Source organism: Podarcis raffonei, chromosome 6, assembly GCF_027172205.1.
Source record: "Podarcis raffonei isolate rPodRaf1 chromosome 6, rPodRaf1.pri, whole genome shotgun sequence".
NCBI lineage: Eukaryota > Metazoa > Chordata > Lepidosauria > Squamata > Lacertidae > Podarcis > Podarcis raffonei.
This window is the reverse complement of record NC_070607.1, coordinates 37,203,028-37,224,964: the sequence shown is the minus strand read 5'-3', so window position 1 is coordinate 37,224,964 and position 21,937 is coordinate 37,203,028. Positions and strand designations below refer to the sequence as shown.

General features: G+C 40.0%; 1 protein-coding gene across 3 annotated transcripts; it reads left to right on the top strand.

The window, feature by feature from the left end:
- Window positions 1-743: 743 nt before the first annotated feature.
- Window positions 744-21,798, top strand: LOC128415624 (methylcrotonoyl-CoA carboxylase beta chain, mitochondrial-like). 3 transcript variants are annotated; one of them, XM_053392099.1, is made up of 13 exons: window positions 744-876; window positions 2,852-3,181; window positions 4,348-4,544; window positions 6,922-7,100; window positions 7,504-7,584; window positions 8,394-8,572; window positions 12,072-12,264; window positions 13,897-13,988; window positions 16,808-16,964; window positions 18,121-18,243; window positions 18,875-19,023; window positions 19,310-19,391; window positions 20,506-21,798. In XM_053392099.1, the coding sequence occupies exons 2-13, from the start codon at window positions 2,856-2,858 to the stop codon at window positions 20,593-20,595; spliced, it is 1,848 nt and encodes a 615-aa protein (XP_053248074.1). In that variant the 5' UTR covers window positions 744-876; window positions 2,852-2,855; the 3' UTR covers window positions 20,596-21,798. The 3 variants fall into 3 exon arrangements, with proteins under 3 accessions (XP_053248074.1, XP_053248075.1, XP_053248076.1); XM_053392100.1 differs by having other exon boundaries at window positions 744-897; XM_053392101.1 differs by lacking the exon at window positions 744-876 and adding an exon at window positions 933-1,309.
- The last annotated feature ends 139 nt before the right edge of the window (window positions 21,799-21,937 follow it).

The window sequence follows — 21,937 nt, the reverse complement described above, 5'->3', positions numbered from 1 at the left end:
AGGGAAGTGAAGGGGAAATATATGCTCTGTGCAAATGGCTGTGAACTTGTGCTTGTTTTGTGACTCTATTACACTTGCTCCTTCTACCAGCCCGGATGGTAGAATAAAGCTTTTTCTCTGAAACTATTCCTTGAGTGTCTGTTGACTCCCATTTCCCCGTCCCGGGTGCAAAGCTCTTCTCACCCGAGGCTAAAAAGGCTACACTTTCAAACTGCTAGGTTGGCAGGAGCTGGGACCAAGCAACGGGAGCTCACCCCATCACAGGGATTTGAACCGCTGACCTTTTGATTGGCAAGCCCTAGGCTCTGTGGTTTAACCCACAGCACCACCTCATTTAAACCATGTAACTCATTTAAACCATGTAACTCATTTAAACCATGGAACTCGATCCCACAGGAGGCGGTGATGGCCACCAATCTAGACGGCTTCAAAAGAGGGTGGCTGTGCTCTGCGTCCAAAATTGGAGGCAGCAATGCTTCTGAATGGCAGATGTTGGAAACCACAGTGGGTGGGCGTGGGGAAGAGGACGCTTGCGGGATTCCCTACAGGTGTCTAGTTGGCCACCGTGCGAACAGGAGGCTGGACTGCATGGCTTTCCTTCTGCACTCCGCTCGCTGTACTCGAGGAACAGGCGTGAGGAAGCGCCCGCGAGAGACTCGCTCAGCACGTGCTGTTAACTGGGCAAGGGGAAGCGCGTGAAGAAAACGGGCATGCGCACTCCCACACTTACCAAGGGACAGGCGTTGGCTTCCGCCCTTACGAGAGAGACAGAGAGAGACGCCGAGGGGGCGGAGCCCGTCCTGGACGCGGAGGACGCTTTACGTACAGAAGCGGGGCCGGGGACTTCTGGGAAAAGCCAAGAGTTGAAAGAAAACGGTAACTTCGAACTTTCCTTCGGTGCGTCCCGAAGCGGGGGGCGGGGCGGGTAGAAAATGGCCGTTAGACAACGGTCGTCGGGTGACGCAGCTGGCGGTGGGCGAACCCAGTCTGGTTGTCGGGTTAACGCCAGAGACGGAGGGGACGGATAAAAAAGGAAACAAGGCCTTGGTTTCGCCTACAGCGAACTTGCCTGTGCAGCTGTTTCCCTCGAAACTCCGGGGCCGCCCTTGGGGCCAGAGCTCTGAGGTGTTTCGCGGGGCCTTCGGGAAAGAAAGAGCTTTCGGTTGGGGCCATAACAACCACGCTTACTTGCTGGGCTCGCTCAGCAACCGAGACCCGCCAGTCAAAACAAAAAAACAAAAAGGAGCAAACATGAGGCGGACAGCAATAGTCGAGGCGCTAAAAAAAATTCGTCCATCCTCTCCATTAGGTGAAATGAAATGTAGTCAGTGCAGTAAAAGCAAGCGACAGTCAGATCAGTTTTGGCCAAGGGCTAGTTGAACGCGCGCTGAGACAAGAAAGCATTCAAGCTCAGTGTAATGCAGCTAGAACAAATAAGTTTCCATGAGTTGCATATATTCCTAAGTCTGCATCAGTGCAGTTCAGAATACAACCACCATTTTAGAAGCAAAGAGATGAAGCAGGTACAGAAGGAATAGCAGCCTTGCCTATCCTGTTCTTCAGGGGTAGTACAACTCCCATCAGCCTAAGCCAGCGTTTAGCCAATGATCAGGGAAGATGGGAATTGTAGCCCCAAACATCTGGAGTGCTCTCTGTTGGAGAAGGCTGCTGGTGCACCCTAAATGGACTCCCAGGGTTTGTCTTGCTGCAAATAATTCCGTATTTTTTTATAGTTGATTGAGGTTTAATTTCAGCCCATCACTTTACAAAATAAAGTTGACCTGTTAATGGCTTAATTTAGCTGACAGGCTACAAACCTACGCCCACTTAACCTGAGAGTAAAGGTGCAGTACTAACTCCCAGATACACCACATCTTAATTTCTCCTACATTCTGCATGGTGGCTTCCTCCTAGTTATTGTGTTGTTGCACTGTTATAACTGAAATGGCATTCCTTTTTTTGTGACCCTGGTCCCTTCCTTGGCATAGGGAATTTTTTGCTAATGCCTGGGTTTTGGCAGTCAGAAGATTCAAATACCAGCCTCAGGGAAGCACTGGAGTCTCCTAACCGCTGAGCTTTGGAATTAGCTATTTTGGATGGGGTGCTGTGAGATTTCCTGGCACAATGCTCATGTATTATGTGTGGAATGGGTTCAATCACATCATCATGGTATTAATGCTGTTACCACAGCATGATTGATCTCTTTTTGCACTGAAAATGTATCATCGGGAATATGTAATTGGTGGTTGGCAAGAGCTTTTTTTCTAGTGCTTTTACTGTGCTATTGATTTTGCTGCTGGTAGAGTATAGCATCCCAACTAGCGGCCGTGGTGTCCAAACTTTTTTCAAAGAGGGCCAGATTTGATGAAGTGAAGGGCTGTGGGGGCCGACCAAAGTTAGGCCCCCGAAATGGACTTTGGACATGCCTGGTGTAAGGTATAAAGGTGGACCCTAGAATTGTCCTTCCTTTCAGTTAAATTCTTTAACTGTTGAAGTGAAATGAAATTAACTAGCAGAGATTTTGCTTCAAGAAAAGTTTTTGTGTACTTGCTTCCATACAGCATTGAAAATAATAATAATAATAATAATAATAATAATAATAATAAATTTTATTTATATCCCGCCCTCCCCAGCCGAAGCCGGGCTCAGGGCGGCTAACAATAATAAAACAGTACAAAAGTACAACACAAACAACACTCTAAAATCATTTATTATAAAATTAACTGAAATGTTCTAGTCGTATGCCACATTATTTTATCTTGGGAGGGCTATTGGTTTATTTTTGTATGAATTCAGGGATGATATGGGATATGCATTTAAAAAATAAGTAATATGTTATTTATGATTCTAGGATCATGTGGATCGCTCTCACCATGCTCTCCAGGTATTCACGACACCCCTCATCTACTTCCTGCTCTTCATTATTCCAAACTTCCAAGAGCATATGTCAGGAAGTTGGCATAGGCAGACAGCAAATATGGAGCCTCCGGAGAGGCAAGGATGGAACAAAATGCACCAGTGTGGTTCCACATAACATGCTACATTCCTCCTCTATGAGCTTCAAAATAAACAATAAACATAACCATACAAAAAACTTTCCAGTATTAGATGGAAGCATCCCTTCCCTGTATAGACACGTAGTTGAAGGCAATGCAAGAAACAGTGAGATCTGCATTCAAAGGTAACTAATTTCTTAAAAAAATATTTCTACAGCATTAGTCCCTTGATTCAACAGTTTTACAGTTTTGAGTAAGGTATGCATTTTTAGGTTCTTGCAAACTAGCCTTACCTTAGGCCAGGATCCAAAATAATTCTCATGGCTTCAGTTTTCTCCTTAATCGGTTTGCTGAATTCAATTATCTATAAACTTGAAAACTGTTACAAGTTATTTCTCCTGCCTCCTGAAAGGTTTAGAATGATTTCTCAACTTATATCCATACCTGCATATGTGTAGATGCTTTAGCACTTTTGGAGTAATGTTGGCTCATTTAAAAAGGCATCTAGCAAGTTGATACCATAAATGTTATCTGTGTTATATGCTTTACAAATTTTTGAAAATGTCATAAAACCTGTCCCTCATTTCATTTTGAATGCAAAGATATATATGAGTCATATCTTCCTAAGAGTTTTCAATTAATCATGATTCACAGATAAAGAGAGGAAAGTGACTCACTACTTGTATGTATTGGCCCTGAAGAAAAAAATGGCAGCAGCCCAAAGGGCTTTATTCAAAACTAGTAGTGCAAGCTGAAAGAAAACTCATGAAAATGAGTACTTTTCATTAGTTATTTTAGTTTAACTGTTTCCATTTTATCTCTTGAGAAAGCCAGAATCCAAATATCAAATTATACAGTTAATTTTTGAATCATAGGCTGTCCTAGCTTTGTGGTTGGTCATAGGTCTGTTTGGGAATTTACAGTAAAATCAGCCGAGCACTTTTACTTTTGAGTATGAGACTGGTTCTAGGTAAGGACAAAATTCTATTTGCTCTTTTAATTTCTTAAGAAATATAGTCTTGAAGGAGCTGCTATATTTTAAGTCTGTACTTAAATCTCTAGTCACAGTTCCATGAAGCAAATGTTTTCATGTTTTTATAGGATCAAGGTTATGTCTATTTCATATAAGGTTTCCCCTAATTTGACAAGTGAACACATGTATGTGTCCAGTTTAAATTCATATTTTTTTCTTTGTTGCTGAATTTTGAATAGTACAGTCACACTATTTCCCCACAAGTATGATGGCAGTGTTGTTAATATGTGTGTTGGATTAACTTGTTCTTAAGGTACTTTTGCCTTTAGCAACAGAAGTTGGTTTTCAGTTCCATTGAGCTTTTCATTTTGATATCAGGTATTCAGAGTTGCTTGTGAAGGTCAGTAAAGGAGGAGGAAAAGATGCAATATTGCGCCACACTCAGAAGAACAAAAAGTTGCTTGTTCGTGAACGCTTAAAGATGCTTCTTGATGATGAAAGTTTCCTTGAGCTCTCCCCTTTTGCAGGCCTTGATATGCCTTATGGTGATGTTCCTGCAGCAGGATGTCTCACTGGTAGGTTTTGCGTAAGGGATTTTTTAAAAGGTAAATCGCAGTATAGTAAATCTGCATGCACTTAATCAGTTCATGCCAATTGATAGTGTGGCCTGCCGCTGTTAATAAATAACAAAATCTATTCCATCTGTGCTATGCCTGTTGGAAGATGCAATAGTGAAGACAGAATGAGAGGGAGACATTAGAGTGCCTTTAAGCTACCTTTTCGACAACCGGAAGCAAATGTTTGGGATCAGGTTTGGTTTGGCACACATCAGATAAGGCTTTCCTAGGTGGGTATTAACGTACAGTAGACTTGTAAATCTGTTTATGGTATCCACCTTACAAGGCAAGAGTCACACTCATAGTTTTTCTTTCATGCTTAAATGTAATGCTTTTTTTCTGCATATAGTAACGAAAGATTTCTGAGGGGCACATTATATCTGTTAACTAAATTAAAGTAGAAACTTAGGTGCTTTGTAAAAGACAAAATGGCATCCTCATATCTGCATTTAGCCTCTTGCCAGCTCTTTTGCCTACCTGCCCCTTGATCCAGTGCAGCAGTGACACATGATGTCAGCAGTGGAAACCAGTCCTCACTAAGCTACACAGTTGAGAGACTGATGAAGGGCTTATGTGAAAACAATACTTAGAATTTAAGTAGTGGCCTTGAAGTTGGTAGGAAAGCTGTTCATTTGTGTTTTCCCGTTGTGGTTACGTGTGTAGTACATATTATGGTGTCATCTATCTGGGATGCGTAAAATTAGCCTCCATTCTTTTGCAGCATGGACACAAGGTTTAATGAGTTAAATTGATAAATTAATCAACTTAAGCCTCAGTCAATGAATTGGTCAGGCTGTGATTTAGAAAACATTTGTTCTGAGGATGTTTTGGATTCTTGTCTGTGGAGCAGGAATGAAAAAAGTATTAAAGCTGGCCTTTAAATCTAATATCTCAAGCTGAAATATTGATAATACTGTATGTACATTTGATAGATTATCATCTGACTTTAACTGATCAGTGCAATCCATACCCAACCTTATATCAGATGTGGGGTTGAATTGAGCAGAGACACCCTTCAGCTCAGTTAACTGGTTGCCAGACATTCAAGTAGATAGAAGGCTTGCTGGTAGTATTCACACTTTCAGAGCCCAACAGAAGACTTCAAAATACAGGGGTTGGGAATCCAGACCTTGAGCTGGCCCAGGGATCAGGCCCAGTTGTCCTGCCTCCCCCGCTTCCATTGCAGCCACCATGAGCAGCCAGGCTGGGAATGCAGTGGTGGCTCCTCTTTTAGCAGTGGGGAGGAATTAGGATTGCAGCCTTTATTTAACTGGTTGAAAGAATTAATTTGTTCAGGACAGAAAGAATCAATTCTGTGACAACAAACAAAGCAATAAGGAGATTCTACACTGAGCTTATAGGACAGGGGTCAGCAAACTTTTTCAGGAGGGGGCCGGTCCACTGTCCCTCAGACTTTGTCGGGGGCCGGACCCACTGCTTCCTGAAAGCACCCCCCCTCCCGAAAGGCCTCCCCCGCCTATGCCACTCATGCCACAGCCACCGATGCTGCCTTGTCTTCGGCAGCATCGGCGTCCTCTGTCTTGGCGGGGCACAGAGCCCATGCCGCTGGCCTGGGCGGCGGAGGCAGCCTTCACACCACTGCCGCTTCCTTCCTGCTCGGCTGCTTCCTCCCGCTTGGCCACCTTAGCGGGAAGGAAGGGGCGGTACCCAGATTCCGCTGGCCTGGGTGGCGGAGGCAGCCTCTGCACTGCTGCCGCTTCCTTCCCGCTTGGCCGCTTCCTTCTACTCGGCTACTTTAGCGGGAAGGAAGGGGCGGCGCCCAGAGGTGTCCGCAGCTTCTGATTGGCTGCAGGAGCTTCCTGCCGCCAATCAGAAGCTGTGCCGCATTGCAGAAATCAGTCTCCGCACGGCGAGGCCTCTGCACTGCGCCTGATTAGCGCGGGGACTGACCGAGTGGGTGGCAGGGTTTGGAAGGTTTGCGGGCCGGATTAAGGAGCCCAGTGAGCCGTATCTGGCCCGCGGGCCTTAGTTTGACGATCTCTGTTATAGGATCTTTTGATAAACAAGTAATTTTATCTGCATGTATTGAAAAATGTCACCATAGGATACCTTATCAGCTGAGTCACTGCTTAGTTCCACAACTGTTCTCATTCACTACACATGTTCAAACTCTAGCAGCATTGTAAGTAAAAGAGGATAGCTGAAAGTTGAGCTGCATTCTTTCTGAGTCCATTGGCATTTTAATATGCTACAAAAGCTCTCTCTAGCATATTTATGTACTTAATTGCCTTACTTTATGATCCGGTTACAAAATATTCCAAAGTGGATAATTCATACTGTTTGTAAAATGTAATGACAATAGTCATTGCTGCAGGTATTGGAAAAATCTGTGGAGTCTGGTGTGTCTTCATGGCAAATGATGCAACTGTGAAAGGAGGGACCATTTATCCTATTTCAGTGAAGAAACAACTGAGAGCTCAAGAAATAGCAATTAAAAATAGACTTCCGTCTGTTTACCTTGTGGACAGTGGGGGAGCATTCTTGCCACTTCAGGTAAAAGACATGTTCTATGAAACCGGTTGATTTAATTTGCTTAAAATTATTCCCTTTGACTTGTTTTATCGTTAGCTTTCAAGTCTGTGTCCTAAAAATATTGTATACTCGAAAAATAGTCAAGGTAACAAAGTCAAAGCCAGTTTGTCATTGAACTGTCAATGAATTAACCATGTCAAAGAAAGATGAGTTACCGATATGTATAAAATTACTGCACAGAATATACTTGGGTTTTTTTGGGGGGGGAACCCCAAAAAAAGAAAATACAGATTTTCAGAAAAATAATGATTCTTTCAGTATGCTAAAAACAACATTTGAAAAAGAAAGAGGCAGAACAACTGCATAGAACATAGGCTTTGTAACTTTTGAATTTTTACTGTATTTCCTGCCTCTGTATTATTAGGCAGAGTTGTTTCCTGACCAATTCCATGGAGGCCGAGTTTTCTACAATGAGGCTGTGATGTCTGCATTGAAAATCCCTCAGGTATAATATTGGGAAGAAATCTCTGCATTAAAAATGCATTTCCAAGTAGTATATAGTTAATAAGTAAAAGAATACACTGCTGAGGAAAACAGTTCATAGTGTTTTGGAAGAGACATCCAGCAGTTTAAATTTTGCATTTGTTGCACAAGGAATAGCCCACTATGATCAGAAACCATTATGGTAGATAATCATTGGCCATTACATTCATATCTTAAATATCTAACCATAGTTAGTCATTAAGTTCTTGCATTAAACACCTGTTAGTACTTTCATCTCATTTGATTCAACAGACTAGAGAAAGATATCCAGTGGATCACATTCTGAAACATTCCTTCTAAATTCTCTTCACATCATGAACACTGTGGGTCCCTGAATAATCTGAGTGGTTACCCTTCCCTTTGCAACATGTCACACAGACATGATACTGCTACCTCTTCTCACTTGTGATAACACTTGAGCAGGTTCTGCCCACCTCAAAAAATGTAGGTGTGGAGAGAACTTGCTGTAAAAACCCCCAACCCTGACAAGCTGTCACAAATCATAATACAGATTTTGTATCTGAGGTATGGCCTGCACATTCTTTCCTTGCTTAAGTAAGGATTATATATTATTGCTGTACAATATAAAATTAAGTCTGAGATATTTGATACTGCTCTCTGAAATAAAACTCCTGACTCCTTTTTCCTGTTGAATTTCTCAATATAATCATATGCTTGATAACTTTTCCTGGAAATTTACAACATAAAATTAAATATTTCCTCATCTTTGTTCTTTTTTTTCTTACCCAGCTATCTTGGTGTGTCCTCTAGGTGGCAGTTGTGTGTGGTTCTTGTACTGCAGGAGGTGCTTATGTTCCTACCATGGCAGAGGAAACAGCTATTGTAGATAAAATTGGCACAATGTTTCTCGCTGGGCCCCCTTTAGTTAAAGCTGCCACAGGAGAAGATATTCACCCCGAGGCACTGGGAGGAGCCAACCTGCATGCTAAGTAGGTATAATATTTGTTCCTGAGCTCTTAATATTGATTGAATGATACCTTTAGTCCTAGTTTTTCTAGGTATAATGATCTCATTTTTAAAAAATGCCTGCAAATGTCAGAAGCATCCAGAAACAAAAAAGTGCTGCATTATTTGCACTTAGTTGGCCCATATCTATTTCTGGGTCGAAAATCACCCCTCAACATACAACATTTGTTTGTTTATATCCTGTTCTTTCAGTACCTTGCACAAGTACTGCACGTTTTACATTAAAATGAGGGAGGAACAAAACCAAATAACAAACCGTACAACCCACTTCTAGAAAAAGGAAGTGCTGGATCTCACCAAGAACACCTCCTTTGTTCTCTTAGAATGGCAGTGGGGCCCACCTGAGAAGCGTGGGACTGAGTTTCTGTGAGTTCTGGCTGGAAAAAAGCCCTGGTACCACTGATTGTTATTTTCACAGCAAGAATCAGAACACAAAAACCAGACAGCATCACTGCACTATAGGCCTGATTGGAAAGGTGTGCTTTCGCACCACACTATAATCTCAAGAAGAAAGCCAACCTTTTAGAACTAATTCAAGAATTTGGTCAAGTGGCAGGATTTAAACTGAACAAGTCAAGAACTAAGGTTTTAGAGAAAAAATTAACACTGATTGAAAGAGAGAGGTTTCAGAATGAGACAGGTTTAACCGTGGTCAAGAAAGTGAAATATTTGGGGATTAATATGACAGCAAAAAATGGGAACTTATTTAAAGATAATTATGAAAAATGTTGGACGGAAGTGAAAAAAGATTTAGAAATTTGGTCAAATTTGAAGCTTTCCTTGTTGGGTCGAATTGCAGCTATAAAGATGAATATTTTGCCTAGAATGTTGTTTTTGTTTCAAACATTGCAGATTGTGGACAAAATGGATTGTTTCAAGAAGTGGCAGAAAGATATTTCTAGATTTGTCTGGCAGGGCAAGAAGCCCAGAATAAAATTTAAGATATTAACTGATGCAAAGGAAAGAGGCGGATTTGCCCTGCCAGACTTTAAACTTTACTATGAATCAGCAGCATTCTGCTGGCTGAAAGACTGGCTGCTTCTTGAGAACACAGACATTTTGGACTTAGAAGGTTTTAACAACGTTTTTGGTTGGCATGCATATTTGTGGTATGACAAGGTTAAAGCACATAAAGCATTCAAAAACCATATTGTCAGGAAAGCATTGTTCAATGTTTGGATAAGATACAAAGATTTATTGGAAAATAAAACCCCAAGGTGGTTGTCACCAATGGAAGTGAAGGCTCAGAAAAAGCTCAATATGGAGGCCAAATGGCCGAAATATTGGGAAATTTTGGAACAGGAGGGAGATAGACTAAAACTGCAGAGCTTTGAGAAACTAAAAAACAAAGTGCGAGATTGGCTACACTATTATCAGATAATGGAGGCATATAATTTGGACAAGAAAATTGGCTTCCAGGTGGAAAAATCAAAATTAGAAACAGAACTGTTAGAACCCAAAACTAAGATTTTGTCAAAGATGTATAACTTGCTGTTGAAATGGAATACTCAGGATGAAACGGTGAAATCTGCTATGATTAAATGGGCACAAGATGTTGGACATAACATTATGTTTGCTGACTGGGAACAGTTGTGGACCACAGGTATGAAATTCACGGCATGCAATGCCTTAAGAGAGAATATTATGAAAATGATATACAGGTGGTACATGACCCCAGTCAAGCTTGCAAAAATATATCATTTGCCCGACAATAAATGTTGGAAATGCAAAGAAACTGAAGGTACATTCTTTCACCTTTGGTGGACGTGCCCAAGAATCAAGGCTTTCTGGGAAATGATCTACAATGAAATGAAAAAGGTATTTAAATATACCTTTCTGAAGAAACCAGAGGCCTTTCTTCTGGGCATTGTCGGCCAATTGGTGCCAAAGAAGGATAGAACGTTTTTTATGTATGCTGCAACAGCAGCAAGAATACTTATTGCAAAGTATTGGAAGACACAAGAACTACCCACTTTGGAAGAATGGCAGATGAAGGTGATGGACTATATGGGATTGGCAGAAATGACCGGCAGAATCCGAGACCAGGGAGAAGAGTCGGTGGAAGAAGATTGGAAGAAATTTAAAGATTACCGTATTTTTCGCTCTATAACACGCACCAGACCATAACACGCACGTAGTTTTTAGAGGAGGAAAACAAGAAAAAAAATATTCTAAACGAAATAGTGGATATATGATTTTTGTGGTTCATGCTGTGGCCACAGACATGTGATCTGACAGTGAGTTTGGAGTAGCCCAATGCAAAAATCCTGAGAATCCATGTGGATCCATGCTTTGTAACCACGGAGGAGGGAAGGAAGGGGAACCATGGATCCTCTGCTCACGACTGCAGCAGATCCCCCCCCCCCGCCACCCGCAGGCATTCGCTCCATAACATGCACAGACATTTCCCCTTACTTTCTAGGAGGAAAAAAGTGAGTGTTATGGTGCAAAAAATACGGTATCTACAGAAATATTGTAAAATGAATGAGTGTTAGAATGATGTTGGATTGAAATTAAGTGGTTTCCAGCTGTAATGCTTTAAGAGAATATGAAAAAAAGGATTATAAATAGGTAATAATATAAAGGTAAGGATTTGCTGAACTAACAATTTGGGGTGGAATACAAAAAAGGGAGGTATGAGGAGGTCCGGGAAACAAGTTAAAAGAAAATAAGTAACTGAAAATCTATGTGTGTGTTTTTTTTCTTAAAAAGTTTCTTTATTCTGTATTTTTGTTACTCTGTTTTTTATTTTTTATTTTTATTGTAATATTATAAAAAATCTTAATAAATATATTATAAAAAAAAGAAGAAGAAAGCCAACCTTATCTCCGAGCGGAGTGGTGGTCCACAGATGGAGTGCTGCAACCAAGAAGACCTTCATTTGCATCACTGCCCCATGCCCTATGCTTGGTAGAGGGATTGTGAGAAGCTGCTGAGGCCAGCAAATAATGGGAGATGTTTCCCCCCCCTCTTTTTTTCTTCTCTTTTTCTTCTTTTTTGTAAGGTTTAAAAGTAATAAATATTATTTTTTTTAAAAAAAGAGATGTGCTCCTTCAAGTACTTGGGACCCAGTGAAATTTGAATTGGGAACAAGTGCAGTTTGTGCAGAACAAGTGTTATGTGGCACCATTCACAGCCCTGGCACCTGCATTCTGCAGTAGCAATAGTTTCTGTCTACAGCACGTTGTGCTACTCTAAACATGAGAATTCATGAAGAAAACTAATAGCACTCCTCTTTCAGTACAGTTAATGCAAATTGATATTACAGTCTCACCAGCTTTAATATATTTTTTGTAAGAAATTATCTTGTCTGAGGCAAATGTTTATTATTTCCAATCACTTGAAAGACAGAAGATAAATATAAGGAATCATTTATTTTACTGTTAGTAGTAATGTTTTCTGATCAGGTTTGTTGCCTTGAATTTTATCTGTTGCCAAATATTTGTAAATTATTTTTCTCAGGGTCAGTGGCTGTGTTGACCATTTTGCATCTTCAGAAAAAGAAGCATATGAATGTGTTAGAAATATTATTTCAACACTCAATTATGAAATACCTACAGAAGAAACTGTAGAGTATGACAGTCCCTTGTACAGTGCTGATGAGCTTCTGGGGCTTGCACCACAAGATTATAGCTACACTCTACATATAAAATTGGTAAGGAAAATGTTTGTTGCAATCTGAAGTTAGGCTACTTGATATAAATCCCATTGACGTTAGTAGGCTTAAAAAATAAGCAGTGTGACAGTATAGTTAACAGTGGTTGAACTACAAATCCTGTGGCTCAGTTTTCCTGGATCATTTATGTAAATTGGTGAAAACAAAAAATCCTGTAAGCACTTTAAGGACTAACAAATTTATTATTGGATAAGCTTTTGAGAGAATCCACTTCATTGCATGAAGTGCGATCCTCAGTTGGCAGCACTGTTAATTATGCTTCATGCATTTGATGAAGTGGATCTTAGTTCATGAAAGCTTACGTTATAATACCTTTGTTAGTCTTTAAGGTGCTTGCAAGACTTTTTGTTGTTTACAGCCAACAAACACAGCTACTTCTCTGAAAGTTGTCGATTGCTGCTTGCTTTTAGAAGTACTTCCAGAGATGATACTGTGTTGAGGTGCTGTTGAAAAGGTAGATCAAGGGTTAATTTGAATATTTCAAATGGTCTACTCTTTTATGTGTGCATAGTCGAGGCCATGGTTTGTGGTTGGTTGTTATTTCTCATAAAACTCGGGAAGAGATGTGAGAAGTATTCACCATATTCTTCATGAATCAAAAAGCCTTATTAGTCTGAGTATTTACTTCTACTTAGTTTTTATTAGAAGTAAGGCTGTCCTACTCTTTCCCTACTCCAGCTTAATAGAGATGCCTGATCACAGGGTGTACTTCATTCCAGATCTAGGGTGCTACTGCCAAGAATACCTTATTCTGGATGCCAGTTAACAGGATCTCTCTTGATGTAAGAACAAGTAATAGGACCTGCCCAGCAGATCTCAGGTCATGGTCAAGATAGTATTGAGAGAGGTGTTTTTTCAGGTATTCATGTCCTAAGCTATTTATGACTTTATATGCCATATTGACGATGGCATACAAAGCCATAAATAGCTCGGGGCATAAACTGGGCTCAGGGACAAATAGACTGGCAACGCAACTGCATTGTAAGCAGTGTTGTATGCTCCTGAGTTATCATATTTGTCAGTTTCCGTACTGCAACATTTTGCTGTAGTCTCTGAACCATCTTCTAAGGGTAGCTCTACTACTGTAATGGTAGTCAGCCTGGGAAGTTACTACAGCCTGGATTACTGTGATCAGGCTAGCTCCATTAGGCTGTAGCTGTTGAACCCACTGGAATAATAGAATCGTAGAGTTGGAAGGGACCATGAGGGTCATCTAGTCTAACCCCCTGCAATGCAGTGATCTTTTGCTCAACGTGGTGCTCAAACCTATGACCCTGAGATTAAGAGTCTTATGCTCTACCAATACCTACTTAAATCATAAAATTTTAGCTTTGGATGTACGGTCGGTATCTAAACAAGTAAAACAATTTTGAATGTTAAAGTTTACAATTTTGTGATCTAACAGAGTAGTATACCTGACTCAATCATACTTGAAGCCGACTCATTGAAATCATTGGATTTAATTTCAGTGTGTCTACTCGTAGTATGACTTAGTCAGACATCATCCATTATCTTTGAATATTGAGCCATAATTGGAGACAGAAGACATGAATTTTTTTCCAGCAAGCTACCTACTATTGATTTTTCATTTCTCTTGACAATATTTTATAGATCCTGAGTCGGATGATAGATGGCAGCAGGTTCCAGGAATTCAAAGCTAATTATGGAACTACCTTAGTAGCAGGATTTTCCTACGTAGAAGGGTAAGGGAGAAGTTTAAACCAGCGGGCCACATTATTGCAACACTTTTTAATGATTAGTTGTTCAAGCAAATGGTAATTTGATCCCTGTTAGAGTCACCTGAAATTGCAGAATTGAGCTTAGATTTGTTACAGAGATAGAAATGTAGCCATACTATATTATGGCTCCCAGGTTGTTTGGATCACTTATGCAATTGTTTTTACATTGTTACTCTTTTTTTGGAAGCCAAGGTGTATAACTGGATTTAAATTTTGTTGGATTCATTGTATTCCAAGTGCTTAGTGCTTACATTTTGGGGTTTTAAATTAATATAGTCTGTACTTAGCCACCTGACTAGACAATCAGCGTTGCTGATTAATAGTAAATTGTACCTGTTTTTTTTAAAAAAAATTCATTGTATGTGTTTATAGAATTATTTACAACTGCAGTACTATACCCACATCTGTGAATAAGCCCTGTTGAATTTAGTGGGACTTACTTCTGTGTGGAATGTATATGATTCTACCGCTAGTAATTCTTCTTTTTAAGATTTATCTCTGCTAAATATTTTCATATTTCAACTTAAAAAGCATGCAGATGAAATTTTATTTTGGCATCTCAGAGCTCAGAAGAATTATCAGTATTACACTACTAACAAACCACCAGCAATTAAGTTCAGCCAAAGACCTGATTACATTAAGCAAATTAGCAATTTATTTAATAAACATAGAAATGGCTAGCTTTGGGCCAAGACACATGCCAACATCTGAAAGACCATGATCAGCTCTAAAAGATACTGATCAGACCTAATTTAATATAATCTAGTTGATGAGTTTTTTCTAGGATCTTTCCAGAATAGTTGTCTTGCACAAATAATTTACAATCGCATTCTTGCATGAGATCTAATCCTTCTCTCATGTAGAACTTTGATGTGTGGGGAACTTGCATTCCCAACAAACATCAATTTGCTGTTGCTAGAGAAATGTGAGTTCTCAGCTATCATCACCACTCACTAACACCTCGTATTCAGTCATACCTCGGGTTGAATGTGCTTCGGGATAAGCACGTTTGAGTCGCGCTCTGTGGCAACCCGGAAGTAATGGAGCACGTTACTTCCGGGTTTTGCTACTTGCACATGCACAGATGCTCAAAATGACGTCACGCGCATGCGCAGAAGCGCTGAAATGTGACCTTTGCACGCGCAGACGCGGGCTACGTTTGCTTCTAGATGCGAACGGGGCTCCGGGATGGATTCCGTTCGCATCTAGAGGTACCACTGTATGTGCATGTGTGTGCTGGGCACCTGCTAACTAGAGTCCAGCAGCAAAAGCCTCCTTTCACCATTTGTCCGTTTTAAAAAATCAAAATTTTAAGGTGCTATGGTTTGTGTATCCAGTGGGAATAGTTACATAAAACATTTCAAACTATTTGATGAAGGGGAAGCACTGGCAAGTCTACCCAAGTCCCTCCATAACTTTGTTTAGCAATTTTGTGAGTCCTCCTTAAAATTAGTTATAGGCAGTGTACTCTCTGGCATTGCAACATATACAACGTCTTCAAAACAAAATGTCAGTACGTTGAACAGGCTTTCCCCCAATGTGCAGCTCTCCGTGCAGCAGACCATTGTTCTTATCCATGCTCCTTCTCTGTCCAGTGAGAACTCAATGCCATCCTGTTAGCCTTCCTTGGGCAAGTGCTACACTGTATTTAATATTTTGAAGTAATGGCTTCTTGTGCAGAAAATCCATTTTTGCACATAGCTGCTTAAGTCAAGTCTAGGATCCAGAAGCTAGTAAGTGCTTGTGGTGCAGCCTGAAAGAGCCTGATGAACTGCCACCTTCTGGGTTGTCAGTTGAATGGTTAAGCAGGCCTTATTCTCTAGGGCTGATAATAAGACTGCTTTCACTGACTCTAAGATCACTCAAAACTTTAAAAAGCTGAAATAAATATTTAAAGTCCGTTTTGTAAGTGAAAGAGAAGCCTCTTGTGGCCTAACCTTTTCCATTAATGTTAAGCTTGTCTCTAAGTAGCTCTAGAAAGTGAATTATTTTGCTAGGATTAATAAAGCATGCTGCAGACTCAAACTCATTGATTTCCTCTGAGATGAAAATATGATAGTTGAGATGGTTTGTCTTTTCATCATAATGGAAAATTACGCCACAGAGAATATGAACTGTATTTTGCTTCCTGCTGTAAGCAGACTTGAGAACATTAACAATAAGTTCCATATTAACTACTTATGCAGGATCATCTGTTTATGAAAATGTATGCTTTTGTCACTAAAAGTACAAATTTGCATGATTAATTTGAACTTTTTCAGCCTTGAATGTCCATAACCAGTACATAATAAGTAACCCATTAGATTGTTGCTTCATACTTCGGCATTGGAACCATGTTTGTCCATACATTCTAAGCTAGCCTACAATCTTGTGTGGGCTACAACTGCCATCAATCCCAGCCATCATGGCCAATAGTGAACATGCCTTCCCCTCGCATAAGGGGCTCCCTAGATCCCTCCTAATAATTTATGACAGATCTCTTGCACAAACATTCCCGCTTTTGAGAGTAAGGGAATTTAGACAAGAATTTAGATAAGTAATTTTCCATGCCTGCACTTCACCCAAACCATATTCTTTTAAATGACTTGTAGCAGCAGATTATTTATTGTAAACATTTCTAAGTATCTTGGGAGTTTTGAAGCAAAAGTAATGCAAATCATTTGTTGCCTATTTAAGGTGATATTATAAAGTTATAGTACTAAACACATGGAGGGTACTTACTGTGTTGATTTCAATGTTTCTACTACCCTTGTACTATAAAAAGTGTTTTATGTTTTTGTTAGACAGCTAGTTGGAATAGTGGCTAACAACGGTGAGCTGACTCATGAAGCTTCTCTGAAGGGTTCCCACTTCATACAGCTTTGTAGCCAACGAAACATTCCAATCCTTTTTCTCCTGAATACAGCTCCATGTGCAGCAGAGCCAACCAGTCTCACACAGGTAAAGCAGCTAGTACAGAGCACAGTCAAAATGGCTCTGAATTAGGGTATCACGCTTTCAGTTTCAAATGGAAAAAAGTTTTTTCACTGGAAAAGTTTGCTCACTTCGGTTCTTCCCTGCAATAACAAATTCCTCTGCATCCAACAGGGAACGGGTTCTCTGAATGTAAAAAGTTTGAAAAATGATTGAGGGGAAATCTCTCCACTTGGTATTTCCCAGGTTTAAGGTAGCTTGTGGGACACGGGTGGTGCTGTGGTCTAAACCACTGAGCCTAGGGCTTGCTGATCAGAAGTTTGGCGGTTCGAATCTCCGCAATGGGGTGAGCTCCTGTTGCTCAGTCCCTGCTCCTGCCAACATAGGAGTTCAAAAGCACGTCAAAAGTCCAAGTAGATAAATAGGTACCGCTCCAGCAGGAAGGTAAATGGCGTTTCCATGCACTGCTCTGGTTTCGCCAGAAGTGGCTTAGTCATGCTGGCCACATGACCTGAAAAACTGTCTGCGGACAACGTCGGCTCCCTCAGCCAGTAAAGTGAAATGCGCACTGCAACCCCGGAGTCATTCGCGACTGGACTTAACTGTCAGGGGTCCTTTACCTTTTTTTTAAGGTAGCTTGTCAGCCAAATTAGGAGCCCAACAAGTTAACATCTGAACACTGCATAAGAAGTGCTGTTGTATACCTAGAAACTGTAATTTCCTTATAATGCAAGCTTCTTTGTTGGAAATTCAGTAGTAATGATTACAATTAACTAAATTCTTGCTATGTGAAAAAAATCAGAACTAGCAGATTTCACCATATACAATGAAAAATAATGTTCCCTACAGAGCTCAGTATTTCCAAGTAGTATACTTTGTTTTTGTGCCTGGAAAATGATGGACTGGCAGTTTTTGAAACTCCTGTTTCCTTTTAGTCTGCATGTTCATAGATAGAGAGCTTTGGTCTTGTTTTGAAGAGGAACAGATTAGAACAATGAATTTCTAGTGCTGAATTACTACCATCTTCTTTTCCCCCCTTTTACTGTTGGTAGGCAAATTAGTCACTTAAATATTCGTATAAAAGATTTGCAAATCCTGTACATGTTGAGACCAGGAATAAAGGGAACATCTGCATGTAAAAAGTAAAAGAAATAACTCTCACCATTCTTTCATTTTAATTCAGGCAGAGGATCACACTAATAGGCTGAAAGCACAAGCATCCATGATGGCTGCAGTTGCTTGTGCTGCTGTTCCCAAGATAACCCTTGTGATTGGTGGCTGCTATGGAAATGAAAGCTATGCTATGGTAGGTTGTTGAACGTAGGATCAGCTTCTCTTTCCTCACCCACATGCCCCATGTACACAGCTCCTGTCCTAGCTAGTTTCTTAGGGTAAAATTCAACATGGTGCTAAGTCTCTTGTTCCATCAGTGCAAAGATTTCTCCTTGCACAATGGGGCAGATGTTCTTCTCCCTCCTGACCCTGCATCCCCTCCAATACTTGGATTGTTACTTACCCAAGGAGTAGATTTCATCATGCGGTCACTGGGTTGGGACAGATCTGTTCTAGGTGTTCCCCCAAACCCTCTGAAGGGAAGGTTGTGGTCGTGGGAAGAAATGGATTTATGTGTAAGCATAAATCCTTGTGCTTACAAGACATGGTAGTTGAATGCCACACTTGAAACTTGATATAACTAAGAATCTCTAGCACGTAGTGAGGAAAATACAGAATTATTGTTGACACAAGTAGACATGGCACCAAAGGATCAGACTGTACTGAAACCAGAAATTGGTGTTTTAAATTAGATGGACACTATATTTCACAGTTCTTTAATGCCTTCTTAATATGTTTCCCTTGAGTCAATGCTTTGTTCAAGCTGGCTTAAATGGTGAGTTTTCATTTCTGAATTTCTCTGGTCTTGTGTTGTCTGTATTTAGTGTGGAAGATCATTTGATCCAAACTTCCTGTTCCTCTGGCCCAATGCAAGAATAGGCCTTGTGGATTCAAGACATTGCCACACGCTCTCATTTATTTGGGATGCTGATCGACAAGGAGCAGAAGTAGACTTAAAACTATTAAAGGAAAAGTAGGTGCATTCAACAAAAACCTCAGTGTTATGATTAAATTAATGGTATTGATGTTTCTCTTTGGATTTCAGGGTGCTGCTTCTAATTTTTTTAATAGCTAAAAGAATTATAAATTTTTGGAGTTACTTGTTTTCTATACTAGCGATTATTTTACTTTTGAAGCAGACCGTTGGCTCTTCAGTTTGGGGGTATTAAAAATGTGCTATATTGTCTTAGTATTCCCCAAAGTACAATATATCTTTACAAATGCAGTTGAAAATTGAAATTTTTCTTTTGTCTTTTAAGACTAGAGGAAGAAAGCAGTGCATTCTACTCTTCTGCCAGACTCTGGGATGATGGTGTAATCCTACCGCAGAGTTCAAGGAAGGTAAGCTTCTTTCTCTAAGTGTATGTCTCTATAAGATGTTCAATATCTCTTCCTTCCCAAGCCTGTTAAAAAATACTGGTTTCTGGTTTTTCCTGTTAAAATAGTATATGGAGGGGAGGGGAAGAAGGCACATTTCCTTCCCCTGCCTTCCCCCTGGCTGTATGCTTGTTTGTTTATTTGTTTGTTAAAAATACCCCCCCCCGTTAAAAACCCCTTTTTAAAAACAAAAAACAAAAACTAATTGAATATTAGTGTGACTTCTGAATTATTTTGGACCAGTTGTGGAGCAGGTTGGCCTGATGGAGGCCTTTTAGATTAGAGCCACAGGGCAGTTCAAGGGTAAGGGCGCTTTAGACAGCCCTAGTGATTAGTAAGGGAGTTGGTAGGGCAGACATAATTGAAGGTAAAGGTAAAGGGACCCCTGGCCATTAGGTCCAGTCATGACCGACTCTGGGGTTGCGGTGCTCATCTCGTTTTATTGGCCGAGGGAGCCGGCGTACAGCTTCCGGGTCATGTGGCCAGCATGACTAAGCCGCTTCTGGTGAACCAGAGCAGCGCACGGAAACGCCATTTACCTTCCCGCCGGAGCAGTACCTATTTATCTACTTGCGCTTTGATGTACTTTCGAACTGCTAGGTTGGCAGGAGCAGGGAGTGAGCAACGGGAGCTCACCTCGTTGCGGGGATTCGAACTGCCGACCTTCTGATCGGCAAGTCCTGGGCTCTGTGGTTTAACCCACAGCGCCACCCGTGACCCTAGACATAATTGAAACAGAACAGTTATTGGTAGCATACTTTAGGGATGTAATTCTCTCTGAAATAATGGGTAGATGATGTTTTTTCTCTTAATTTACTGCAACAATAAATTGACACAACACATTCACTGCTTGTTTATCTGCTTCCTCCTATATTCCTTTGCTTGCCTTTCCTACAGTTTCTGCTTTACATATTTTTTCATGATAATTGCTTTTAGTATCTTCCCCTTTATCCTTAGAGTGACCTTCTGATACGTTTTATTCAGCTTCTACAGTAATTGTCAGTCTTGTGAAGCACTTTAGAATGTTCCAAATACATTAATTTTTGTTGTTCTATTTGTTGTGTGTTTCTTTTGGCAGGTTATTGCACAATGCTTAAGAATTATGAAACAGCAGAAATACCAGATCATGTCCCCGCAACAGTCTCCTCTTCCTGTCATAAGAATGTAAGCAGGAAAGCCTGCTGGTAAAAAAATGAATTTGAACATCTGGCTCCCTGGATGTTAAATAGAAACAATTAGTATTTTAATATTGTCATCATGATTTCTTAGTATGAAAATGTTTGATTTCTATATATGTTTATATATGAGTCTTCAATCATGCTTCTATTACTGTTCACATCCAATGATAGGATACTTTAAATTGATGTCTTTTGTGCTGAATATAACCAAACAAGTATTATGGAAATAATTTATTAGCTGATATACCAAGGTTTAAGGTGTGTCAAGTTAATAATTTAAAACAAAACTTAAATAATACAGAAAACAGATTTAACAGCACCAGAAACACCAGAATATACTAACCAGCCAAGCCAAAAGCTACTGTTTTACTGTTTTGTTTTTAATTATTTACTTGTTTTTATCCTGTATTCTGTCAGCCACCCTGAGATCCTATGAGGAAGGCTGGTGTATAAACCTAATAAATTAAATAATTCTTTGCCACCACTTCCAAAAAAACCAAAACGAAGGGGAGCCAACTGATGTAAACACCTTATTTTTATCTCTGGCAGTTTTTACCTCCCACAGAGTTGGCCCCTGAAATTTGACTATATTAGGTGGTTGAAGCTGCAGGACGGTGCACAGAGGTGTGTCTTCTAAGTTATGAGGCTCTGATTGTAAAGAGCTTTTCATGAACATTCACAATTTTAATGCAGTTTTTACCTCTGTCTTGAAGACTCTTCAGGTTGGTGCAATAAAGACTTTTGGATTAATTCTTTCTGGATGTAAGATCATGAATGTGTCATTTTTCCTCAGAAGTGGGGAAAAAGTTAAGAGATTTATTGTAATTATTTTTTTAACTTGTTCATAATTGTTAAAAAGTATTAGAATTCAAGACTATATTAAAGGATGCATTCTCACTTTGTTTCTGAAAATATATTTGCTAAGTGACTAACAGTTACAAAGTCCATAATTAAGTTTTTTTTTGTGTTAAATTGACTTGAGTCTCTTTACCCCCACCCACCTACACAATCATCCATTTGCTTTAAAAGTTTGTGTGTCAGGCTACCGACTCATGAAAGTCTATTTTGCAATTGACAATGCTTCTTTTCAGTTAAATTTATTTGTTGAATGAAAAATACCAAATGCTGACAGTTTCATATACCATTTGTTTCTCTACAGTACATGAGGATCATAAAAGTATTCTTGAATTCTGTCAGTGTGCAGTTCTTTGAAATGTTAAAATACTTCTACAGGTCCTCGGGGCAGATAGTTGGAAGGGTGTAGTTTTTTAAGTACAGTTCGTAGCTGCATCCGTTATGCTAAAAGTCAGGCTTTAATAATAGGTGCAACCT

Bases quoted from the DNA above. Each gene is read 5' to 3' on its own strand.
- LOC128415624 (XM_053392099.1), top strand. From the start codon at position 2,856: ATGTGGATCGCTCTCACCATGCTCTCCAGGTATTCACGACACCCCTCA. The intron at 8,573-12,071 runs GTAGGTATAATA...TATTTTTCTCAG, and splicing joins GGAGCCAACCTGCATGCTAA to GGTCAGTGGCTGTGTTGACC. The intron at 13,989-16,807 runs GTAAGGGAGAAG...TGTTTTTGTTAG, and splicing joins GGATTTTCCTACGTAGAAGG to ACAGCTAGTTGGAATAGTGG.